At 33.3% G+C, this 22,672-nt stretch overlaps 1 protein-coding gene across 25 annotated transcripts in view; it reads left to right on the top strand.

Annotated features, from left to right (window-relative positions):
* The window catches only part of LOC101288524 (pancreatic alpha-amylase), an 80,746-nt gene that overhangs the window by 6,369 nt on the left and 51,705 nt on the right, over positions 1-22,672 (top strand). For 16 of the 25 annotated variants that reach the window (XR_007476733.1, XR_007476738.1, XR_007476713.1 and 13 more), the window contains exons 8-10: positions 1,130-1,248; positions 1,355-1,480; positions 2,805-2,878. Coding sequence is in view for 12 of the 25 variants with exons in the window: in XM_033434066.2 (XP_033289957.1) it covers positions 1,130-1,248; positions 1,355-1,480; positions 2,805-2,878 (319 nt within the window). In the remaining 13 variants the exon portion in view is untranslated. Of the gene's footprint in view, positions 1-1,129; positions 1,249-1,354; positions 1,481-2,804; positions 3,052-3,606; positions 3,804-6,253; positions 6,301-8,094; positions 8,124-19,336; positions 19,496-21,728; positions 21,749-22,672 lie in introns of those variants that run through there. The other 9 variants (XR_004484993.2, XR_007476730.1, XR_004484998.2 and 6 more) reach the window with 6 other exon arrangements.

The raw sequence follows: 22,672 nt of genomic DNA, 5'->3' as shown, positions 1-22,672 counted from the left end.
ATGTTAAAAATGAAAAATATTTGGGTGGTATGGTAAAGACAATAATCTGAGTAATAATTTAAAAAAGACTGAGAAATAAGATTATTAAAGAATATATTTAGAAAGTTAGTGGACAGTTTTCAAACTGAAGATTTCAAATGCAACATCATATAGCAACTTCATACCTGAAGTAGAAAATTCTCTTCAGTGCAAACCAGATAGATATTTATCTAGTTTGTAGTAGATTATTTTCAAATTGAGAAGTCCACTACTTTGTACAGCAACTCATTCTATTGTTAGATAGGCTTAATATTTAGAAGATGTCCCTTTATATTGAGTCAATTTCTTGTAATTCCCACTAACTGGTCTTATTTCTGATGGCTGGAGTCATGGCGTATGTCCATTTCCCCTTTTCCCATAACATTTCCAAGACTTCTCCAGGACTTGTGCATGCTAACAACTCTTAGTTTTGTCCACTATTCATCATACAACAGGATTTAAGACAGACCTTGATAAACTTCCTAGACATAATCTGTTTTATCCTATGATTATCTTTGAAAGTACCAATCAGAAACCACAATATTAAAAATTTGGTCAATTTATTAAGGGATATTGTGATGCTTTGATTAGTACATTTATTTAACTAAGAAGAATGAAAGAAACTAATATTTATTTATCAATTATCATGTGGAAAGCATTTTTACATACCTCATTTAATTTTTATAGTCACTAAGTAATATCTTCACTTTACTGAAGAGGAAAATCAGGCACCGAAGTTTTGTATATTAACTAAGTTTTTTGTAGCTAGTACTAATAGAGCCTATCTTTTAGTCCTGCTGTTTCTGACACTAAAGGCCTTGCCATTTCAGTGACATTGCACTACCTAGAGTGATATTAAGAAGTCATTGCAATTCCTTGCAAAGAAAATGAGAGGGTAAGAGAATCATAGCCTTGTTTGAAATATGGCACTAGGGAATGGGAAGTTAGGGGGAAGATAAATTCAGTAAAAATATGGAACAAGTTGAATTCTCAATGAAGACACTACAGAGACACATAAGGGACAGATTGGGTTTGGTGGACTGAATAAGGGCACATGTAATGTTAATAATGTGAGCTTTTAAAATGTATTAATATTTTTTTGTTAATTGAGGATGTTAATAATTGGATTGGGCCACCAAATAATAATGGAGTCATTAAAGAAGTTACTATTAATCCAGATACTACTTGTGGCAATGACTGGGTCTGTGAACATCGATGGCGTCAAATAAGGTAGGAATACTTATTTAGAGATATCCTCTAATAATACAGTTTCTTAACATTTTGTTTTAAACTGTTGACATATTCATCAGCATTTCCTATGCTATTTTGTGTTTAGGAACATGGTTGTGTTCCGCAATGTAGTTGATGGCCAACCTTTTACAAACTGGTGGGATAATGGTAGCAACCAAGTAGCTTTTGGAAGAGGAAACAGAGGATTCATTGTCTTTAACAATGATGACTGGTAAGCAGACATCAATTAGAAATAATATTTTGTACCAACATGTTCTTGATTTATTCTTTTCCTGTTCATTTACTTCTTTCATATCTGAAAAATCCTTTAGTCAGCAGATTAAGAAAACTTAGTGATCAGCAGAAAAATGATGATGACTCTTATTATTTTGATCTCCTCTCTTTATAAGGGCTTTCTCTTCTAAGTAGAGTTATTTTTTGTATACTTGTGCATATCATGGGAAGATATGCACATATATATGCTAACATATACATCTCACATAAAATTCACATAATATAAAGGTTGTGGAATCCCTAGAAGACTGTCTTCTAGGACTTTTAAAATAAATAATGGAAAAATACTGCCTCAGGATGGAAATATCTTTTTTTCTGTCTCTTTTTTTTCACCTACCCTGGTATCTAGTTCTTTGGTCTTCTGTTTTTCACTGTCCTGTCTTTCTGTGGCAAATAATACTTTTTAAAGCATATATATATATGAAGAATATATATGTTATGGTCATTGATTGACGTCAGGAGATTTTTTAGTTTTAGTTCTGAAACATCTCATTACTGGCTTTTCATTTGTGACACTTAATATTCTCTGTCTCAAGTATACTGATTCCCTCACACAGAGAACTATAGCTGAGAAGACCTCTTTGCAAGCAGTTGAAATGCCTTTGCCAAAGGCTAACTTCCACTCATGCTTAGCTCACTCTAGCACAAATTATATTTTACTGACAAAAAATAAATCAAGTGTATCTCTTTCTTCCCCAAGACTCCATTGCCAGTCCTTTAATTTCTGTCTTTTGTAGATGGGAGAATCAAAATAAATTTCTGGGACAGATTTGTATTTTAAAACCATATACTTCTTCATAGAAATGCGAGATTATTTTTATCTCCAGCCCAAATTTATTTGACCCTCTTGAAAAAAAAGAGGTTTTTGAAGAAATAATCATATTTAAATTCTTGACAGTAATCAGTATTTTCTTAAGTTCAGATGAAGACAAATTTTAAATGGGTGTGTTTACCACAGGAATCAATTTTCTCTAAAGGAGCCAATTCAACCAAATCTTCACTGATACTCTTCAACCTTATTATTATTTTTTTAATAATATTTACTCTTGACTAGGTTACGCCTAAGTCTTCTCTTGTATATGAATATTGTTGGCCCTAAGAAAACTACTTACAGCCACTGGAGAGGCCTTTGTATTTGGATTTTATTTTCATTGAGACCTTGACTGCTTAGATTTCTACAGCACAAAGTTAAACTCTTTGTTTTAGAGATAGTCTGTATTCTTGCTTTTAATTGTGGTGAAATCTTAAATTTTATTTTACAGGGCATTATCTTCAACTTTGCAAACTGGTCTTCCTGCTGGTACATATTGTGATGTCATTTCTGGAGATAAAATTGGTAACTATTGTACAGGAATTAAAATCTATGTTTCCGGTGATGGCAATGCTAACTTTTCTATTAGTAACTCTGCTGAAGATCCATTTATTGCGATTCATGCTGAATCTAAATTATAAAGTTTGAATTAAATATATACACACAGAGAAATAAAAGGTGTTTCTGTTCTTATATATATGTAATCTATAACTTCTCATAATTCATTAATTTTTGGTTAAAGCTCTTATAAGTAATCAACTTGAAAAACTCAGAAAGGCATAAAAAACACATATACTTAACTAATAATAATATCATTACAATCAACATTTTGTTGTGTTTTAGAAGATTTTCATTAACCTTTTTGTCAAAGGCATTTCTAAGAACTCAGAAAAGCATATTGAAAAACATGTTTGTTGCCATTAACACCACTTGCCCGGCTATGTATCTCTAATACATGTCTGTATTTCTTACATAGGGTGTTTCTAACAGTTAGGGGTAGCTGATTTAATGATGATTCCCATACAAAGTCATAACACTTGGGTGCTTTTCACAATATAAAGGCCCTTTCATGTTTAATAAGTTAAAATCTAAAAGAAACAAATTATGCAGTCTATAATAATTAATTATCTGGAGCTCACAGGAATCTTCTCCTACATTCTAAATATTCTTTTTTTCATTCTCTTTCCAATGGCTTTCACATGATGATGTTGTATGGCTTTGGTTTCCTCTCTTAACCAAATTGATTCTGAGAGGGAGGAAAACTAAGTCAGGAAGGTTTTTCTGGTACAACACTGTCTCTGAGAGGCTTGCTCTGCCATGCAGTACTGGACTGAATGAGTCTAAAGATCTTATACCTGGTCAGATTTGGGTCCTGTTCTTATGTTCTAATAGAACAGAAGCTACAGTATTACCCTGTCTATATTTAGTGTCTTGATTTAGCTGATATTCTATGGTTGTACATATTATTATCTATTAACTTCAGAATAAAATGTCATACTGAAATTGAAGAGGGATGTTGGGACTTTGCTAAAGAAGATTCCTTGGTGCAGTTACAATGCGATATATAATGAAACCTCTGTTTCCTAGTGGTAGATTTTGTAAGAATTGGGTGTTACTTTAGGAATTCTACCCAGTTCTATCTTAGGAATTTTTATTCTATCAATGTCAATACTCTCTGTAATTTAATTTGACTGAGACATATCTTTTTTTTTTAAACATCTTTATTGGAGTATAATTGCCCCACATTGTTGTTCCAGTCTCCGCTGAACAACAAAGTGAATCAGCCACGTGTATACATGTATCCCCATATCCCCTCCCTCTTGTGACTCCCTCCCAACCTCCCTATCCCACCCCTCTAGGTGGTCACAAAGCACTGAGCTGATCTCCCTGTGCTATGCAGCTGCTTCCTACTAGTTATCTGTTTTACATTTGGTAGTGTATATATGTCAATGCTACTCTCTCACTTCATCCCAGTTTACCCTTCCTCCTCCCCATGTCCTCAAGTCCATTCTCTACATCTGCATCTTTATTCCTGTCCTGCCCCTAGGTTCTTCAGAACCTTTTTTTTTTTTTTTTTTTTTAGATTCCATGTATATGTGTTAGCATATGGTATTTGTTTTTCTCTTTCTGACTTACTTCACTCTATATGACAGACTCTAGGTCCATCCACCTCACTACAAATAGTTCAGTTTCATTTCTTTTTATGTCTGAGTAATATTCCATTGTATATATGTGCCACATCTTTATCCATTCATCTGTTGATGGACACTTAGGTTGCTTCCATGTCCTGGCTATTGTAAACAGAGCTGAAATGAACATTGTGGTACATGACTCTTTTTGAATTATGGTTTTGTCAGCGTATATGCCCAGTAGTGGGATTGCTGGCTCATATGTTAGTTCGAATTTTAGTTTTTTAAGGAACCTCCGTACTGTTCTCCACAGTGGCTGTATCAATTTACATTCCCACCCACAGTGCAAGAGGGTTCCCTTTTCTCCACACCCTCTCTAGCATTTATTGTTTGTAGATTTTTTGATGAGAGATATATCTTTTTTTTTTGATAAGTGTTATTTTGCTGAAGATTTGCTATTCCCCTTCCAGTAGAGAATATTTTGTGCTCTTTTAACTCATTGAAAAGAATCTTTAGAGACATTAGAAATAAATGAGATGGTGCTTATGAAAAAAGTGCCAACATTTTTATTGACATATACTAATTAATTGGAAAAGTGGCAATAAAAGAATATTGTTTAAATATTTTCATCACATTATTGATAGAAGTAAAGGGCACACCCACTTGAAAACTAACTATTATGAGCAAGATAAAATGCTAAAGTACGAGAGGTAAAAAGATAAGGTGTGGCCTTTACTCTTTTGACCTATCATTTAGTGGAAACTGGTCAATAATTCCCTATACTGTCAGGAATTTTGCATCTGATTCTCTTATTAATTCAAAATATAAAAGGCTAATCCAAAATATAGAAAAAAGAAGCACCATAGAGTATAATTTCAATGTATTTTTTAAATTAATTAAATTCTTTATTGCTGCAGATAAAATTTGACACTCTAGGTACTGATTTAAAGTAGTTGAAAGTGAGTCTAAATTTTAGTTCTGTTTTTCTTTTATTTACTCTTATATTCACCAGTATCAATTATATACTTTCAGAATCCAAAAGCAATTATCACAAAATTTAACCATTTGCTTTTCAAAAACTTTTTGTGTATTTTTAAAGTTTATATAGGATCCTCGTTAATTCTAGAATTTATAAAACTGATTCTTTCACAAAAAAATCAAGCACATGAGTTTGAAGTAAATCTTGTTTTAGGAAACTTCTTCAAATCACAGACATATTAGTTATAGCAGAAGAAGGTCTTTAAAAAAAGTTTCATTTTCTTATGTTTGAAGATTACACAGCAAAGTTATCTCCATTCCAACCTCCTCCTTAATGAAAAGAGAAAATAACAAGAACAAAAACTATAGGGAATAATCCCCTTCATCTCTAATAAAACTGTGAGATTGTCAGCCCAAATAATAAACAATAAGGACCAGCATGAAAATTCAACAGAGTGGAATTTGGACTCTTCTAGAGAGGAAATAATACCAACAGACTTTGAGCATGGCCAAACCTCTTAGAAATACAGAGGTCTCTGACCTTAAAGATCTAATCAAAGACTTGTTTATTTGAACAGAGAGCTACCAGGATGTGGTGAGCCTTGGAACTATACACAAACTCTAAAAGTCACAACGAAAACCAATACTTTCTGGAAGAAGTTAGTAAGAGTTGCAAGTATTAGCAAGGAACATATTTGATGATCAGCTTGATAGTTGTACAGAATCCTTTTGGGAGTATAAAGAAGTAACTAAAGCAGTTAACCTGCAATCTATTCACTCTGTTTACCATCAGATGCCCTGAGAGAAAGAATAGAAGGTAGGTGACCTGGTCTAATCTCCTTGTCAGCTGGACTTCTGCGAAAAGGGACTACTGATATTTGCTGGGGGAACAAATTTTATCTCTGAAATGCCCTTTATAGAGTGTTCCTGGCTCAGACTTACCTATAATAAATATAACCTAGAATCTATGCAGTATGGTGTATTTCTTGTAAGTTATACAATTCTCTGAGACATAAATGGAAATGTTTTATACCTTAACTGCTCTTGTTTTCTGAGGTAACCCCATTAACCTTATTTAGAAACCTGATCTATTGTTCTGAGCCAGATACTAATGACCAATGCAGGAAAATGGGACCTGAGGAGCTGCTGTTGATATCTCAGGCCTTTCTCTGTTTTGTCTGAACATCTTGATTGACTATATCCTTGAAATTATTATAAAAGTTTGATGCTGGAATAGGATCTCTGATTCACTTTTGTCTGATTTGATAATCCAATTCTAAGTGTTAGCTTGGGGGAATAAAATACACTCTCTAATACCATAAAGGAAATCTATAACATAATAAGTTTCATAAGGAGCCATATAGATTTTCTGCTCATTCTGAAAAGATGTTGAGAAACAGACAAAGGTACTACAAAGAAAATAAATGATCTTAGAGCAGATGGATTGATGAAAAAATGTTCTGAGACAATATACACAAAATGAAGCTGTCCCAATTCACACAGCCGCCAAACCCCAGCATAGACATACAAAGCTTTTGTTGGATTAAGAGACTTATTAATAATAAAATGATTAATAATCAAGAAGGAAACTATATATGGCCCATGCTAAGTAATTGTAAAAGAAGAAAATGAAGATAAATAAAAAACAGCAGTACAAAATCAATGGCATTCTTGAAAACCAAACATAATTAGAAAAAGTAATTTAAAAAACATAATTTACAACAACAGCAAAACTATAAGGTACCTAAGAATAAACCTAACAAAGGTGGAAATTGATACTATAAAAATTCTAGAATGTTATAGGACACATAAAAAAGAATGGAAATAGATTTATACACATGAATTGGATTCCTGAAAATAAAATGTGCTAACTGCAATAAATATTCAATAGAAAAGTTGAAATGTAAAATTGAGGAAACCTTCCAGAAAATAGAGGAAAATGGCAAGAGACAAAAAATAAAATAGAATAGGTTAAAAAATTAGAGGATTATTCCCAGAATTTAAACATCAAATTATAAAGATTTTTTGAAGAGACTATATGGAAAACAGGAAAGAGGCAATTATGAGATCAAGGATATGAGTATACAGATTAAAATTGGAAATGTTAAAAGCAATGCATATTGTAATATTTCAGAAAATCGAAGGGGAAAAAGTGATGCTAACTTCCAGAGAAGGAGAATGACTATGTTTACATATGGTGGATCAAAATTAGATTAGCACCAGAGTGCCAGTACAAGAGAGTCAATAGAGTGTAGATTCAGATTTTGACTGTAAAATTTATTTGCTAAGTAACCTGAGACGAGCTTTTCAATTTCTTTCGACCTCAATTTCCTCAACTATCATTATGGATAATATTACTTTTTCATAACTTTGTTATGAGGAATAAATAGGCTAATATAGAACATGGTATATAGGAATTCCTAAATTAATGTTACCTACTTTAGAAAACTTACTAACAGTAACCTTGAAAGCTTGAGCACAGTAGAAAAATTCTTTAAAATCCTGAGGAAAATGATTTCCAACTTAGAATTTTGTAGCCAGCCATACCATCAGCCATGATTTGTGGGGGAGAATAGATACTTATCACATGCAAAAACCTAAAAATATCTAACTCCCATATACCTTTTTTCACAGAAAGGAGGAATTAAACCCAGAAAGAGGAAATTAAGATTTCTGAAATAGAATCCTATACAGAAGAGAGGCTAAGGGAATTCTCAATATAATAACAAAAAAAGTCCCAGGAGATTAGGGCTCCAGCAGGCTATGGATAAACCAGTAAATATGAGGTTAGTTCATTGGTGGAATTTGTGAGAAAGGTCTTTTTAGAAAAATAAAATAAAATAAAGTTGAAGGGTTTGACCTTGTGAATCATTTTATTGAAAAGCATTTTAGAGAGTTGTTGGAAGTTTGGGAAGACATAAGTAGATATTTGAAGAATGCCAAGCAAATAAAAAAAATAAATAACTTTTAGAAAAGTAAAAACTCTTATCTAAGAAAGGAAATAAAATGTCATAATGCTTGGCTCAGAATGAAAAATGTTTACATAGACATAATATTAACAACAGTAAATTTGGATTTAATTAATAAAACCATATGGGGAAGATGGGAAACAGAAAATGTGCATATATGAGGGATGCATTATAGTACTAAATTATAATCTTATAAATTTGGAAATCAAGGCATAATATCTATAACATAGAGAGAGAGAGAGACAGAGAGACAGACTTTCATAATAGATATCTCCTAGAGAAAATAAAAGAAACTTTACTTTTCATTTCACATTCATTTCTAAATATCAATGGTCACTCAAATGCCAAAGCCAGTGCTAGTTTCAAACTTTTAGAGTCACTAACTACTGAAACCATTTGGAATCCACACTCTTTTGTAATAATAATTTTTAAAAAGAAACAAAATTCTATATTTTCTATAAATGAAAGAAATTCTAACAAAGTTCTGAGTTTTGAATTAGAATATTTCAATGTTTTTCTTTTTAAAGATATAAATACAAGTTTTTTCTGAATTTTTTTTCCTATTTCCTATTTCTGAAGCCACAAGCATAAACTAATTTGCCTGATCCATCTCAGGTTAAAACCTAGGCAATCCTGATGTAGTCTCCCCACAGTGTTAAACAGACTTTGGAAAATCCTGGGGAATCTGTGTCCCACTTCACTTTGGAAATATGGGAACACATATGTTGTACAGCTTGACCAACATGGCAGGCAGAGTTGGATAATGAGTGTTACAGAATCTGCACTATGAAGAAATAGGCACTCCTAGAGAAGGGTAGACTTGAAGATGGGCTTAATCTTTGGCAATGACCTGTGTCCAGGCTATGTTTGTCTCTAATCTCTCCCAGCCTCCAGTGATGATTGACATATACACAGGAGGATAAAGGTTCAGGGCAGGCAAATGCAAGTAAGGCCAGTCCCCTTTCTTGCCACTTAAGAGGAAGGAGCAGCATTCTTTGAAAGAATTCTGGAAGATGACAAGAAAGAACATGAGTAGTAGCTTACCACAGAGTTAGAGACACTGAGGATGAGTATATAGTGGGTCACCCAGGGATACAGGTAAAACAACTCTTCTTTTTCCATACATACCATAAAGTGGTGACATTAATGTTTCAAGGTATGTTAGAATTATCCTTATAAGGATTTTGTATTCTCCCTTTCTCTCACATGTCTCAGGTAATACCTTACATCATCTTGTCCTTGAAATAGAAGTAGGTGCACAGGCCAATATGGATTCCCTTGTATAGGTCTATACCGTTCCCAAAACCAAGGATTTCTCTGAAATCTCCTAGTTTAGGTACAAATTAAAGTATGTCCAAGAAGGTGTCTGTTGCTCTTGATCTTCTATCTTCCACCAAATTAGATTGAAGTCATATTAGATTTTGGAACAGGTTTATATCATTTAGTTCATCCTTGTTAGATTATTAAAGTCAAATCTGGATTTTAATATATGTTTTAAACTTTAAAAATGGCAGGTTTAGTTTGAGAAGAAAAAAGATTTTTGTTGGGAGTATTGTATATTCATAGAGTTAAATCATCTGTGTTATGCGAATGCTTTACATGCTGCTAGGTCAGGTATGTCCCTACTCTTATGCAATCAAGTCCATCATTACATGTAACCTAGAAAAAATGCTGACATATTTCCAATTAGGGTGAGCCTTCCTATCAAAAGCCTTCCTATCCTTTTTGATATCCTTCCTAAGCCTTCCAAAAGGCTTTTGATAGCCTTCTTATCAAAATCCTGTCCTAGATTTTGTTGCTTAAAGATGAATACTGTATGAGTATGAACGATTATGTTATGGACAGTCAAAAAAGCTAAGAAAATATGTTCAATATAATTGGGAAAGTGAGTCCATTTACAGGTCAGGCAAAGCTGCATTCTCATTATTCCAGAGATTTTGGAGGAAAAAATTTAAATGAGGAACTGGCAAGGATTCCAAGGGGGAAAATATCTCAAACAGCTTAGAAAAATATTTTCAAAATTTATTATTGCATTAATAGTATTTTATCTATTTTAATAAATATGTAATTTGAGAAAAGCTAATAAAATGTTAGGAGGGAAAATCTTCATAATTATTCAAATACTTATTTACATCTAAGCATATATTAAACCTTTAGCACCAAACGTGCTGTCTGACATAAAATAGGCTTTAAATGAATTAACTGATGAGTGAGTAATTGAAAAAGTATAGTTCTTCATTAGATATTAGCATGCAACCTCTGAAAAATAATCTACATACATATAGATATAGATAGTAAAATAATATTGATAATTGTGAATAAAGAATCAATTTTCACATCTGTAAAAATGTGGGTGTTAGTGTGAGATAGATTTGGGTATGAATTCAATTCCTACTACTTTAGTGTGTGTCTGTGGGCAATTTACTTTCCACATGCACCTTCATGTTCCTAGCTAATAATTGTAAATAACAGCTAACTCATAGAGAAGTTACAGAAACAGCATAATATATAGGGCATAGTGCCTGCCACAATGAATGTGCAACAAGTTTTACTTATTATCCCAATAAAACCTTATATTGACTAGAAAAAAAATAAATAAATAAGGCATTTGTATAAATTGAGTAGATACAAGTCAATTTCATTTAATTACTTCAATTCTCTCTACTTAAACATCTCTAATTTTTAAATTTTATAAAATTAAATTTGCCTATAGTCTGAGTTAAAATTGTAAATAAATAAAAATTGACTTCGCAGCAGTGATTAATTTAGTAATTGTATTACTACATGATATTTTGAACTATATGGCATATTTGAAAGAGCAATAAATTGTAAGAATATGTAATTGCTTTTCTAATGTAAAGTCACAAAGAATATCTGGTCCAGGAGTGGTTACTATCAATTTCAATATTCAAAGGAAAATAAAAATTTAAAATCTTCTCGTTAAGTAATTTGAATGTTTCACATTTGATTAAATGAGAAAATTCTTTCAATAGGTTACCTATATAATGATTGCATTTATTTGGAATATCAGTGCAGTGTGGAGTGATAAGGACACTGGAATGAGAATTCAGAGGCTCTTAGCTACAGTATGGCTCTGATACTAAATAGCAGTGTGATCTTGGGAAAGACATTCTCCTCTACATGTCTCAGGATACTGAAAAAGATGATATTTAAGGTACTTGAACAGGCCTGCCTTCCATGGAGCCACTTTACAGCTAAGAAACAAATTCCCAAATCATAGAAGTTGAGTAATAAGACAGTTATTAGAAGGTGAAAATATATTATTTTAGTATCTGGCATCTGAATTATCTCATAGATAAAATCTTCCTCTTTAAGAAGATATCTTGAAAAACCACTGACAGAGTGAGATTCTGAGACAAGACCCCAAGAGTGTAAATGTGGTTTTCTAGGTCTGTACTAGAAAGAAGGAGATTTTTTTTTCTAGGAAAGGACATAAAATTAGGAACTGATGAGGGAAAAGAGTTAGAGAAGCCAGTAAAACATTGTGAGATGACCATGGGGACATAAACTCATTCCCTCCCTACCATCCATCAACAGAAATCTTGACGGCTTTGGGTTTCCAAAGTAAGTGGGGATGGGAATATTATCAAGTCTTTCTAGCTCTCAAGGGGCAGGCAATCCCTAGATGACATCTGGCCCATATTTTGAGGGACTATACAGGTTCATGTGAACTAAGGCTTTGGACCCCACTGCATCTTGAATGAAATCACCACTCTCAAACTGAGCCAGCAGTAACAAAGTGTTGGGTACATGGAACAGAGTAGAATTGTGTTGATCCTTAAACAATGGAATAATTACCACAATTAAGTTAATTAACATATCTGTCACCTAATATAGTTAACTATTTTCTTTTGTGAGTGTGGTAAAATGATTAAGACTTACTCTCTTAAGAAAAAAAAAAGACTTTCAGCAAATTTCAAGTATACAGTACAGTATTATTAACTATAGACACTATGCAATACACTACAGCCCTAGAATTTATTCATCTTATAACTGAAAGTGTTATACCTTCTCGTTTCCCCCAGCACCCCCAGACCCTGACAACCATCATTCTACTATCTGGTTCTACGAGCTCCATTTTTTTTTTTAAGATTCCACATATAAGTGGGATCATACAGTTTTGTCTCTGTTTGTATGGCTTATTTCAATTAGTATAATGTCCTCCAGTTTCATTCATGTCATCACAGATGGCAGTATTTCTTTTTTTAATGGCTGAATAGTATTTCGTTATATATAGATATACCATGTTTTCTTTACCCATTCTCCCACTGAGGAACACTTAGGTTATTTCTATACCTTGGCTATAGTAAGTAATGCAGCAATGAACATAAGAGTGCAGGTATCAATTCAAGATACTGACTCTCTTTCTTTCAGATATATACATAGAAGGATTGCTGGATCATACGGTAGTTCTATTTTTAATTTTTGAGGAACTATTGTTTTCCATAATGGCTGTACCAATTTACATTCTTAACAGCAGTGTACAGGGCTCCCTTTTCTCCACATCATTGTGAATATTTATTATCTCTTGTCTTTTTGATAGTAGACACTCTAACTGGTGTTAAGTAATATCTCATTATGGTTTTGATTTGCATTTTTCTAATGACGTGTGGTGTTGAGCACCTTTTCATGTATCTATGGATTGTTTGTATGTCTTTTTGAAATAATGTCTATTCCGGTCCTTTGCCCATTTTTAAATTGTGCTATATGTGTGTGTATATATATATATATATATATATATATATATATATATATAGTTGTAAGTGTTCTTTATATATTTTTGGATATTAAACCCTTACCAGATACATAGTTTGCAAATATTTTCTCCCATTCTGTAGGTTGCCTTTTCTTTCTTTTTTTTTTTTAATGTTTGCTTTGTTATGCAGAAGCCTTTTAGCTCGATACAGTCCCACTTGTTTACTTTTGCTTTTTTTAGCCTGTACTTTTGGTGTCATGTCCATGAAATCATTGACAAGACCAGTGTCACGAAACTTTTTCCCTGTTTTCTTCTAGGAGTTTTATGGTTTTGAGTTCTACGTTTAAATCTTTAATTTATTTTGAATTAATTTTTGTGAGTGCTATAAGGCAGGGGCCCAGTTTCATTCTTTTGCATGTGGACATCCAGTTTTCCTACCATCATTTCTTGAAAGGACTATGCCTTTCCCATTGCGTGTTCTTGGTGTCCTTCTCAAAGATCATTTGACCATATATGTGTGGGTTTATTTCTGGTTTTTTTATTCAGTTGCATTGGTCTATGTGCCTTTTTTTATGCCAGTACCATACTGTTTTAGTTACCATAACTTTGTAATGTAGTTTGAAATCAAGAAGTGTGGTGCCTCCATCTTTGTTCTCTTTTCTCAAGATTGGTTTGACTATTTGGTGTGTTTGTGGTTCCATACCATAACACTGGGTCAAAGAAGAAATCAAAAGGGTTATCAAAAATAACTTGAGGGGGATTCCTTGGTGGCACAGTGGTTAAAAATCCACCTTCCAATGCAGGGGACATGGGGTTTGATCCCTGTTCCGGGAAGATCACACATGCCACAGAGCAACTAAGCCTGTGTGCCACAACTACAGAGCTCGCTCTCTGGAGCCCGCAAGCCACAACTGCTGAGCCGGCATGCCACAACTACTGAAGCCTGTGAGCCTAGAGCCCATGATCCACAACAAGAGAAACCACTGCAATGAGAAGCCTGTGCACTATAACGAAGAATGGCCCCTGCTCGCCACAGCTAGAGAAAGCCCGCATGCAGCAACCAAGACCCAATGCAGCCAAAGATAAAAAAATAAAATAAATAAATAAATACATAAATAACTTGAAACAAACACAAATGGAGTGTTATCAGAAGCATGGTGGGGAGAAAAGCTACCTTTTTCTCTCCTCTTCAATCTATAACCAATAAAATACCCACAACTCAACAAAGGTACCTCCACCCAAGACAAAAGGATGTAGGAGGATTCTACACATCTGTGCATTTAAAGGTGAGTGGACTGGAACACATAGAAGAGGCAGAACTAAAGGAACAGAGGAGTTGGTACCTGCCATCCCAGCCCTCTGACCATGGTAGCTGAGCCCACAGCTTAAGAAACCTTAGCAATGGTGCACAGGACTCCAGCCTCCAGACCACTCCAGTACCTGTGGCCACAGGTAACTGGGCAGGCATGGCAGTGGGGCCTGAAACCCCATTCCTCCAGCTGTTGAGGGGCCCACAAATTCTACACCTCCACACCCCCCCACTGGCTGTGGCAGAGGCCAGAAACCTTACAACACTGGACACAGTAGAGGTGCCTGTGTGACCCTGGTTTCTCCCCACAACTCTCACCCTCCCACCCCAGGGCCAGAGCCTGTGTCTCAAGGGATTAGGGACAGGAGGAAGGAGCCCACCATCCCAGTGACTACAGGGGCTCTGGCGGAAGCAAGGCTGCAAGGAGCTCAGAGTCACAAGAAGCAACAACGAAGGCACAGAGCCATACCTCTTACACAGAAGATGGAGGCTGAAAAGTGCGAACTTTCAAATATTTGTAACCAGAGGCAGCTCACTGTAGAGAAACCAAAAACTTGTGTCACAGCGCCACCTACTGGAAAATAAAAGAAAGGACTCTAATTTCTAACGTCATTTAACTTTAAATGCATTGAAAGAGGAGCAATTTGTCAAGTAAAATGAACAATCACAAAATGAAAATGAAAGTTCTTCAGAAATCAGACCTAAACGCATGGAATATTGTTGTCTAACTGATAGAGAATTCAAAATAACTGTCATGAAGAAACTCAACAAGGTACAAGAAAACTCAGAAAGGCAGTTTAATGAGCTCAGGACTAAAATTAATGGACACGAGGAATATTTTACCAAATAGATTGAAGTTCTAAAAAAGAACGAAACATAAATTCTGGAGCTGAATAACTCAATAAATGAGGTGAATAATTCATTAGAAAGCATTGAAATTAAAGCAGACCATATGGAAAGAGAGAATTAGTGAGCTCAAAGATAGAAGTCTAGAAGAGAGGAAAGAGAAACAGATATGAAAAATTCAACAAGAGCTATTCAACCCTTTTACGAAGGACAACATTAGGAAAATGGTTATCTCAGAAGGATAAGAAGGGAGAAAGGAAGCAGGGAGATAATTTAAAGAAATAATAGCTGAGAACTTCCCAGACTTTGGGAAGGACCTGGATATACAAGCCCATAAATCTAAGAGAACACCTAATTATTTTAATGTAAAGAAACCTTCTCCAAGACTCGTAATATTAAATTGTCAAAAGTCAATGACAAAGAAAGAATTTTAAAGGCAGCCAGGGAAAAGTATGGTAACCTACAGAGGAGACTCCATTAGGCTATCATCAGATTTCTCAACAGAAACCCTACAGGCCAGGAGGGAATGCAATGGCATTCTCAAAATACTGAAAGGTAATAACTGTCACCTAAGAATATTCTATCCAATAAACATCATTCAGATATGAAGGAGGAATAAAAGACTTTCCCAAACAAATAAAAGCTGAGGGAGTTCATCAATACTAGATCTGCCTTATGAAAGATATTGAAAGGAGTTGTTCTTCCAGAAACAAAATGGTAAAAATACACAAAACTTTGAGCAAGGTGATAAATAGAACTAGAAAATTACAACTCTTTATCTGATTAGGTTTTTAAATACTTTATTATAGCATAAAGGTTAAAGGGAGAAAAAAGGAAAGCAAAAAAAATAACTACAGCTGTCTCAGCAAACTCACAACATAAAAAAAGGATAATTTGAAACAGAAACGTAAAAGGGGAATAGGAAAAAGATGGAATTCATATATATAAATGAAGATAAGATGCTATCAGCAGAAAAGGGACTATTTTATCTATGAGACATTTAACACAAAAATCAGAATAACCACAAAACAAACATATAGCAGAGACACAAAGCATAAAAAAGAAGAAACGGATAAAAATATCATAGAAAATCACCAAGCCAAAATGGCAGACAGAAACACAAGGAAAAAGAAATGATAATGATCTAGAGCAACCAGAAGACAAAAGATAAAATGGCAGTATTAAGTCCTCACCCATCAATAATCACCTTAAATGTAAATGGACTGAATTTGCCAATCAAAGGCACAGAGAGTCTGGATGGATTAAAAACAAGACCCAACTATGTGCTGCCTCCAGGAGACTCAGCTCAGCTCTAAGGACAAACATAGGCTAAAAGTGAAATGATGGAAGCCAGTGTCCAAACAAATAGCAGCCAAAATAAAGCTAGTGTAGCTATGCTCATATCAGACAAAATATACCTAAAGTCAAAAAAAAGGTAATAAGAGACAATATACAAAAATAAAGAGGATGATTCATCAAGAAGTATATACAGTAATTAATATATGCACCTAAAACAAGAGCACAAAAATATATAAAACAATTATTAACAGACCTAAAGGTAGAAATTGACAGCAACACAATAATAGTAGAGGACTTTAACACCCTACTTACATCAATGGACAGATCATCCAGACAGAACACAACAAGGAAACAGCCTTAAATGAAACATTAGACTAGATGGGTTTGATAGATGTGTACAGAACATTCCATCCAAATGCAGCAGACTACACGTTCTTCTGGAGTGCATATGGAACTTTCTCAAGGATAGACCATATGTTGGGACACAAAACAAGTCTCAATAAATTTAAGAAAATTGAAATCATATCAAACATTACTTCTGATAAAAATGGAATGAAACTAGAGCTCAACTATAGGAAGAAGACTGGAAAAGTCATAAATACATAGATACTGAACAACATGATACTGTACAAGTATTGGGTCAACAAAGAAATCAAAGGAGAAATCAAAAATTACCTGAAGATAAATTAAAATGAAAATAAGACATATCAAAATCAATGGAATACAGAAAAAGCTGTACTAAGAGGGAAGTTTAATAGCAATACAGACCTCCCTCAAGAAATGAAAAAAATCTCAAACAATCTAAACTTACCACTAAAGGAACTAGAAAAAGGAGAACAAATGAAGCTCAAATTTAGTAGAAGGAAGGAAATAATAAAAATCAGAGCAGAAATAAATGAAACGGAGACTAAAAAAACAATAGAAGAGATCAAAGAATCTAAGAGCTGGTTCTTTGAAAAGATAAATCAACAAACTGTTAGCTAGACTCACTAAGAAAAAAAGAGAGAAGGCTCTGATAAATAAAATCAGAAACAAAAGAGGAGAAATAACAATGGATACCATAGAAATACAAAGAACTGTAAGAGAATGTTTTGAACAACTGTACACCAACAATTTGGACAACCTAGAAGAAATGGACATATTCTCAGAACCATACAACCTTCCAAGACTGAGTTGTGAAGAAATCGAGAATCTGAATAGACCAACCACTAGTTCAGAGATTAAAACAGTAATCAAAATCTCCCATGAAACAAAAGTCTGGGGCCAGACTACTTCAGAAGGGAATTCTACCAAACACTCAAAGAAGATCTAATACCTATTCTTCTCAAACTATTGAAAAAAATTAAAGAGAAGGGAACACTTCCTAACTCATTTTACAAGGCCAATATCACCCTGATACCAAAGCCAGACAAAGACATCACACAAAAAAAGAAAGTTACAGGGCAATATCTCTGATGAAAATGGATGCAAAAACCCTCAACAAAATATTGGCAAACCAAATTCAACAATACATTAAAAGGATCATACACCATGGTCAAGTGGGTTTAATTCCAGGGATACAAGTATGGTTTAACATTCATAAATCAATCAGTGTGATACACCACATTAAAAAAATGAAGGATGAAAATAGTATTATCTTCTTAATAGATGCAGAAAAAGCATTTGACAAGATTCAACACCCATTTATTATAAAAACGATAATGTGGGTATAGAAGGGATGTACTTCAAAATAACAAAGCTCATATGTGAGAAACCCACAGCCAACATCATAGTCAATGGTGAAAGGTGGAAAGCTATCCCTCTAAGATCAGAAACAAGATAGGGATGCCCACTCTCATCACTCTTATTCAACATAGTTTTGGAAATCCTAGTGAGAGCAATTTGGCAAGAAAAAGAAATAGAAGACATCCAAATTGAAAAGAAAGAAGTAAAACTGTCACTATTTGCAGATGAAATTATTTAATATAGAGAAAACCCTAAAGACTCTACCAAAAAACTATTAGAAATAATAAATGAATATAGTACAGTAACAGGATATAAAATCAATATACAAAATCTGTTGCATTTATTTATAATAACAGTGAGACGTCAGAAAGAGAAATTTAGAAACAATCCCATTTATAATCACAACAAAAATACCTAGGAATCAATTTAACCAAGGAGGTGAAAGACTTATAGACTGAAAACTATAGACATTGTTGAAAGAAATGGAAAAAGACACAAATACATGGAAAGATATTCTGTGCTCATGAATGGAAAGAATTAACATTGTGAAAATGTCCATATTACCCAAAGCAATCTACAGATTTAATGCAGTTCCTATAAAAATCCCAAGGACATGTTTCCCAGAAATAGGAAAAAATGAAATATTGCTATTTGCAACAGTATGGATGGACCTTGAAGGCATTATACTAAGTAAAATAAGTCAGATAGAGAAAGAAAAATACTGTATGGCTTCACTCATATATGGAATACAAAAAAAACTAATAAACAAACAAATACACAAAAACAAAATATATGAACAAACCAAACCAAACAACAACAAACAAATAGATGCAAAGAGGGTGGAGGGTGAAATGGGTAAGTGGGATCAACTGTATGGTGATGAATGGAAAATAAATTTTTGGTGGTGAGCATATTGTAGGGTATACAGAAATAGAAATGTAATGTTATACATATGAAACATATAATGTTATAAATCAATATTACTTCAATAAAATTTTTTTTAAATGACAGTGGATACAGCATATGAAATCTTACAGGATGCAGCAAAAGCAATTCTCAGGGAGAAATATAGTAATAATTGCCTATATTAAGAAAAAAAAAGGATCTCAAATAAAAAATTTAACGTCACACCTCAATGAACTGGAAAAGAAGGAACAAGCTAAACTCAAGGTAAGAAGTAGGAATAAAATAATAAAGATCAGAACAAAAATAAATGATATAGAGACTAGAAAAACAACAGAAAGATTAATGAAACTAAGCTGGTTGTTTGAAAAGATAAACAAAATTGGCAAACTTTTAGCTAGAACAACTAAGAAATAAAGAGAGAAGACTCAAACAAATAAAAACAGAAATGAAAGGGACGTTACAACTGGTAACACAAAATATAAAGTATCGTAAGAGACTACTATGAACAATTATATGCCAAGAAATTAGATAACCTAGAAGAAAGTAATACATTTGTAGAACATACAACCTATCAAGACTGGAAAACATACAACCTATCAAGACTGGGTAAAAAATAAATAGAAAATCTGAAATAAATAGAAAATCTAAGCTCAGGGCCAGATAACTTTACTGTTGAATTCTACTAAACACTAAAAGAAGAATTAATGTGAGTCTTTCTCAAACTCTTCCAAAAACAAAAACAAACAAACAAAAAAAATCAAAGAGGAAGGAACACTTCTGAGCTCATTTTATGAGGCCAGAATTATTCTGATTCCAAAATCAGATGATGACATTACAAGAAAGTAAAATTACAGAATAATATCCCTGATGAACATAGATGCGAAAATCTTCAACAAAATATTATCAAACTGAATTTAACACACATTAAAAAAGATCATACACCATGGTCAAGTGGGATTTATACTTGGGATGTAACAATGGTTCAATATACCAAATTAATAAATGTGACACCCCACATTAACAGAATGAAGGATAAAAAAATATTATTATATAAGTAGATGTAGAAAAACATTTGAAAAACTTCAATATACTTTTATGGTAAAAAATCTTAACAAATTAGATATATAAAGTATGTACCTCAACATAATAAAAGCCATATATAATAAGCAGACAAGTAACATACTCAGTGGTGAAAAACTGAGAGCTTTTCCTCTAAGACTAGAAATGAAATAAGGATGCCTGCTTTTGCCACTTTTATTTAACACAGTACTGAAAGTACTAGCCAGAACAGTTAGGCAAAACAAAGAAATACAAGGCATCCAAATCAGAAAAGAAAAAGTAAAATTGTCTCTTTATAGATAACATGATTTTATATATAAAAATTCCTAGAGACTCTACCAATAAAACTTTCAGAACTCATAAACTATTTCAGTAAAGCTGTAGGATACAAAATCAGTCTACAAAAATCAGTTGCATTTTTATACACAGTAAACTTTCTAAAAGATAAATTAAGAAAGCAATCCCACTTACAACAGCATGAAAAACAATAAAATACTTAGGAATACATTTAACCAAGTAGGTGAAAGACCTGTACACTGAAAACCATAAGACACTGATGAAAGAAATGAAGACACAGGTAAATGAAAAGATACCCCATGTACATGGATTAGAAGAATTAATTTTGTTAAAAATGTTCATAATACTTAAGGATCTACAGGTTCAACATGATCCCTATCAAAATTTCAATGGCATTTTCACAGAAAGAGAAAAACAATCCTAATATTTATACATAACACATGGTTTATTAACAGGTTGGATATTTGCTCAAAGGTGATCCATAACATTTATTTGATGGGTTAAAGTCACTAATATGCTCCATCTATATTGTGTTGTATAATATAGTTGAGCATTGAAATCCCAGGAGAGACTACATTCAGCTAGTAATTAGGGGATGTTTGTAAAAGTACCACCAAAATGGTGAAGGAGTGGAATGCTTAGGAGTATGAAAAGTGAAGGATAAATATAGAAGATTTATAGGCCCCACCATTAGAAATCAGACATGCTCCCAGAGAAACTAGTGTTGGTGTTTTTGTCCTCAATTGCATGATATCTGACTAGGTAATATAAAGACTCACTATTAAATGTTTGGCAATATATGAGCAGAAAGAAGAGAAGACCACTTTATTTGTGTTAGTTCTGGAGAGACTACTTGTTTTCTATATGTTTATCTATAACTAGGTACTATTGTGAAAAAAGGAAAGAGAAAGAAAGCATTGTGTTTTTAGTGAGGAAGATGATTTTGATGAGGTTGGGAGACTAGTCAGGATGTTGCTAGTGAAAAATGGGGAGAAACTGAATATAGGCAGTGTTGTAAAGATAGAAATTAAGGAAATAATCCTTACAGTATTCAGGAAGTAGAATTAAGAATGTTTCCTGATTAATGTAATATAGATGGTGAAGAATAATTTAAGAATAACCTCTAAAATTTGTGATTTAGTATAGAAGATAGATGGTGCCATCACTAAAAAGGAGAACATGGTGAATATGAGTGGAGAAGAATTAGAGAAGAGTTGATAAAGAATTGAAAAGGAATAAAGAATTGGAGGTGAATGAAATGGAATAAAGACGATAATTCAGGTTTGAACACATGAGTTCAGTGGGCAGCTGAACATATAGATTCAGGCTTTATAAGAAAAATCTTTGCTGCATATATGTATTTTGGAGTCTTCAATATACAAGGTAGTTGAGGCCTTATGTGGAGTTTTACTTATATTTATAGAGTGAAAAGAAAGGAAAGGAGTGGAAGGAAGGGAAGAAAAAGGAATGGAAAAGATGGGAATGGAAACAGTGAAGGTTTGGAAAAAGGAGTTTTAAAGAGGATAAGAAATAGCTATGGAGCTCAGAACTAGGACTTACTGTAACAAAAACAAAAGAACTAAAATAAGGAAAAGAGTCATAGGAAACATATAGGGGCAGAAGTGCTGGATAGACAACTGGTTACCTTGCCATTGGTGACCTTGGTAGTATCAGTAGAGTGGTGCAACTGGAAACCTCCTCTGTGAGAATCATATGGGGGAGGATTAACAATTTCAAATAACCCTGTTTAGAAATCTAAAGCTTAAATAGAATCAGAACATAAAAGTAATTTGAAGACAATATACATGATATGGGCATTATAGAGTGTACATGATTTTGTAAAAGAAATGTATGTTTACAAGGAGATTAGTAAATGTTTGAAAACAAAGTAGTTTTATAGATTTTAATTTAATTGTATAAATTTTTGATAGTTTGTGTTTTCACAGTACTGTGGCATTTAAATTTTTTAGCTTTGCAGAATTGCTGACTGAATTGAAATAGATAGCTTAGGTTCTCTGATTTCCATTTAAATGCTCAACAAACTGTAACAAGGAAGTAGTTTTGCACGATTTATAACAACTTTAA

The sequence above is a fragment of the Orcinus orca genome, chromosome 1, assembly GCF_937001465.1.
Source record: "Orcinus orca chromosome 1, mOrcOrc1.1, whole genome shotgun sequence".
Taxonomy (NCBI): domain Eukaryota; kingdom Metazoa; phylum Chordata; class Mammalia; order Artiodactyla; family Delphinidae; genus Orcinus; species Orcinus orca.
This window is presented reverse-complemented; position numbering and strand designations above follow the sequence as displayed.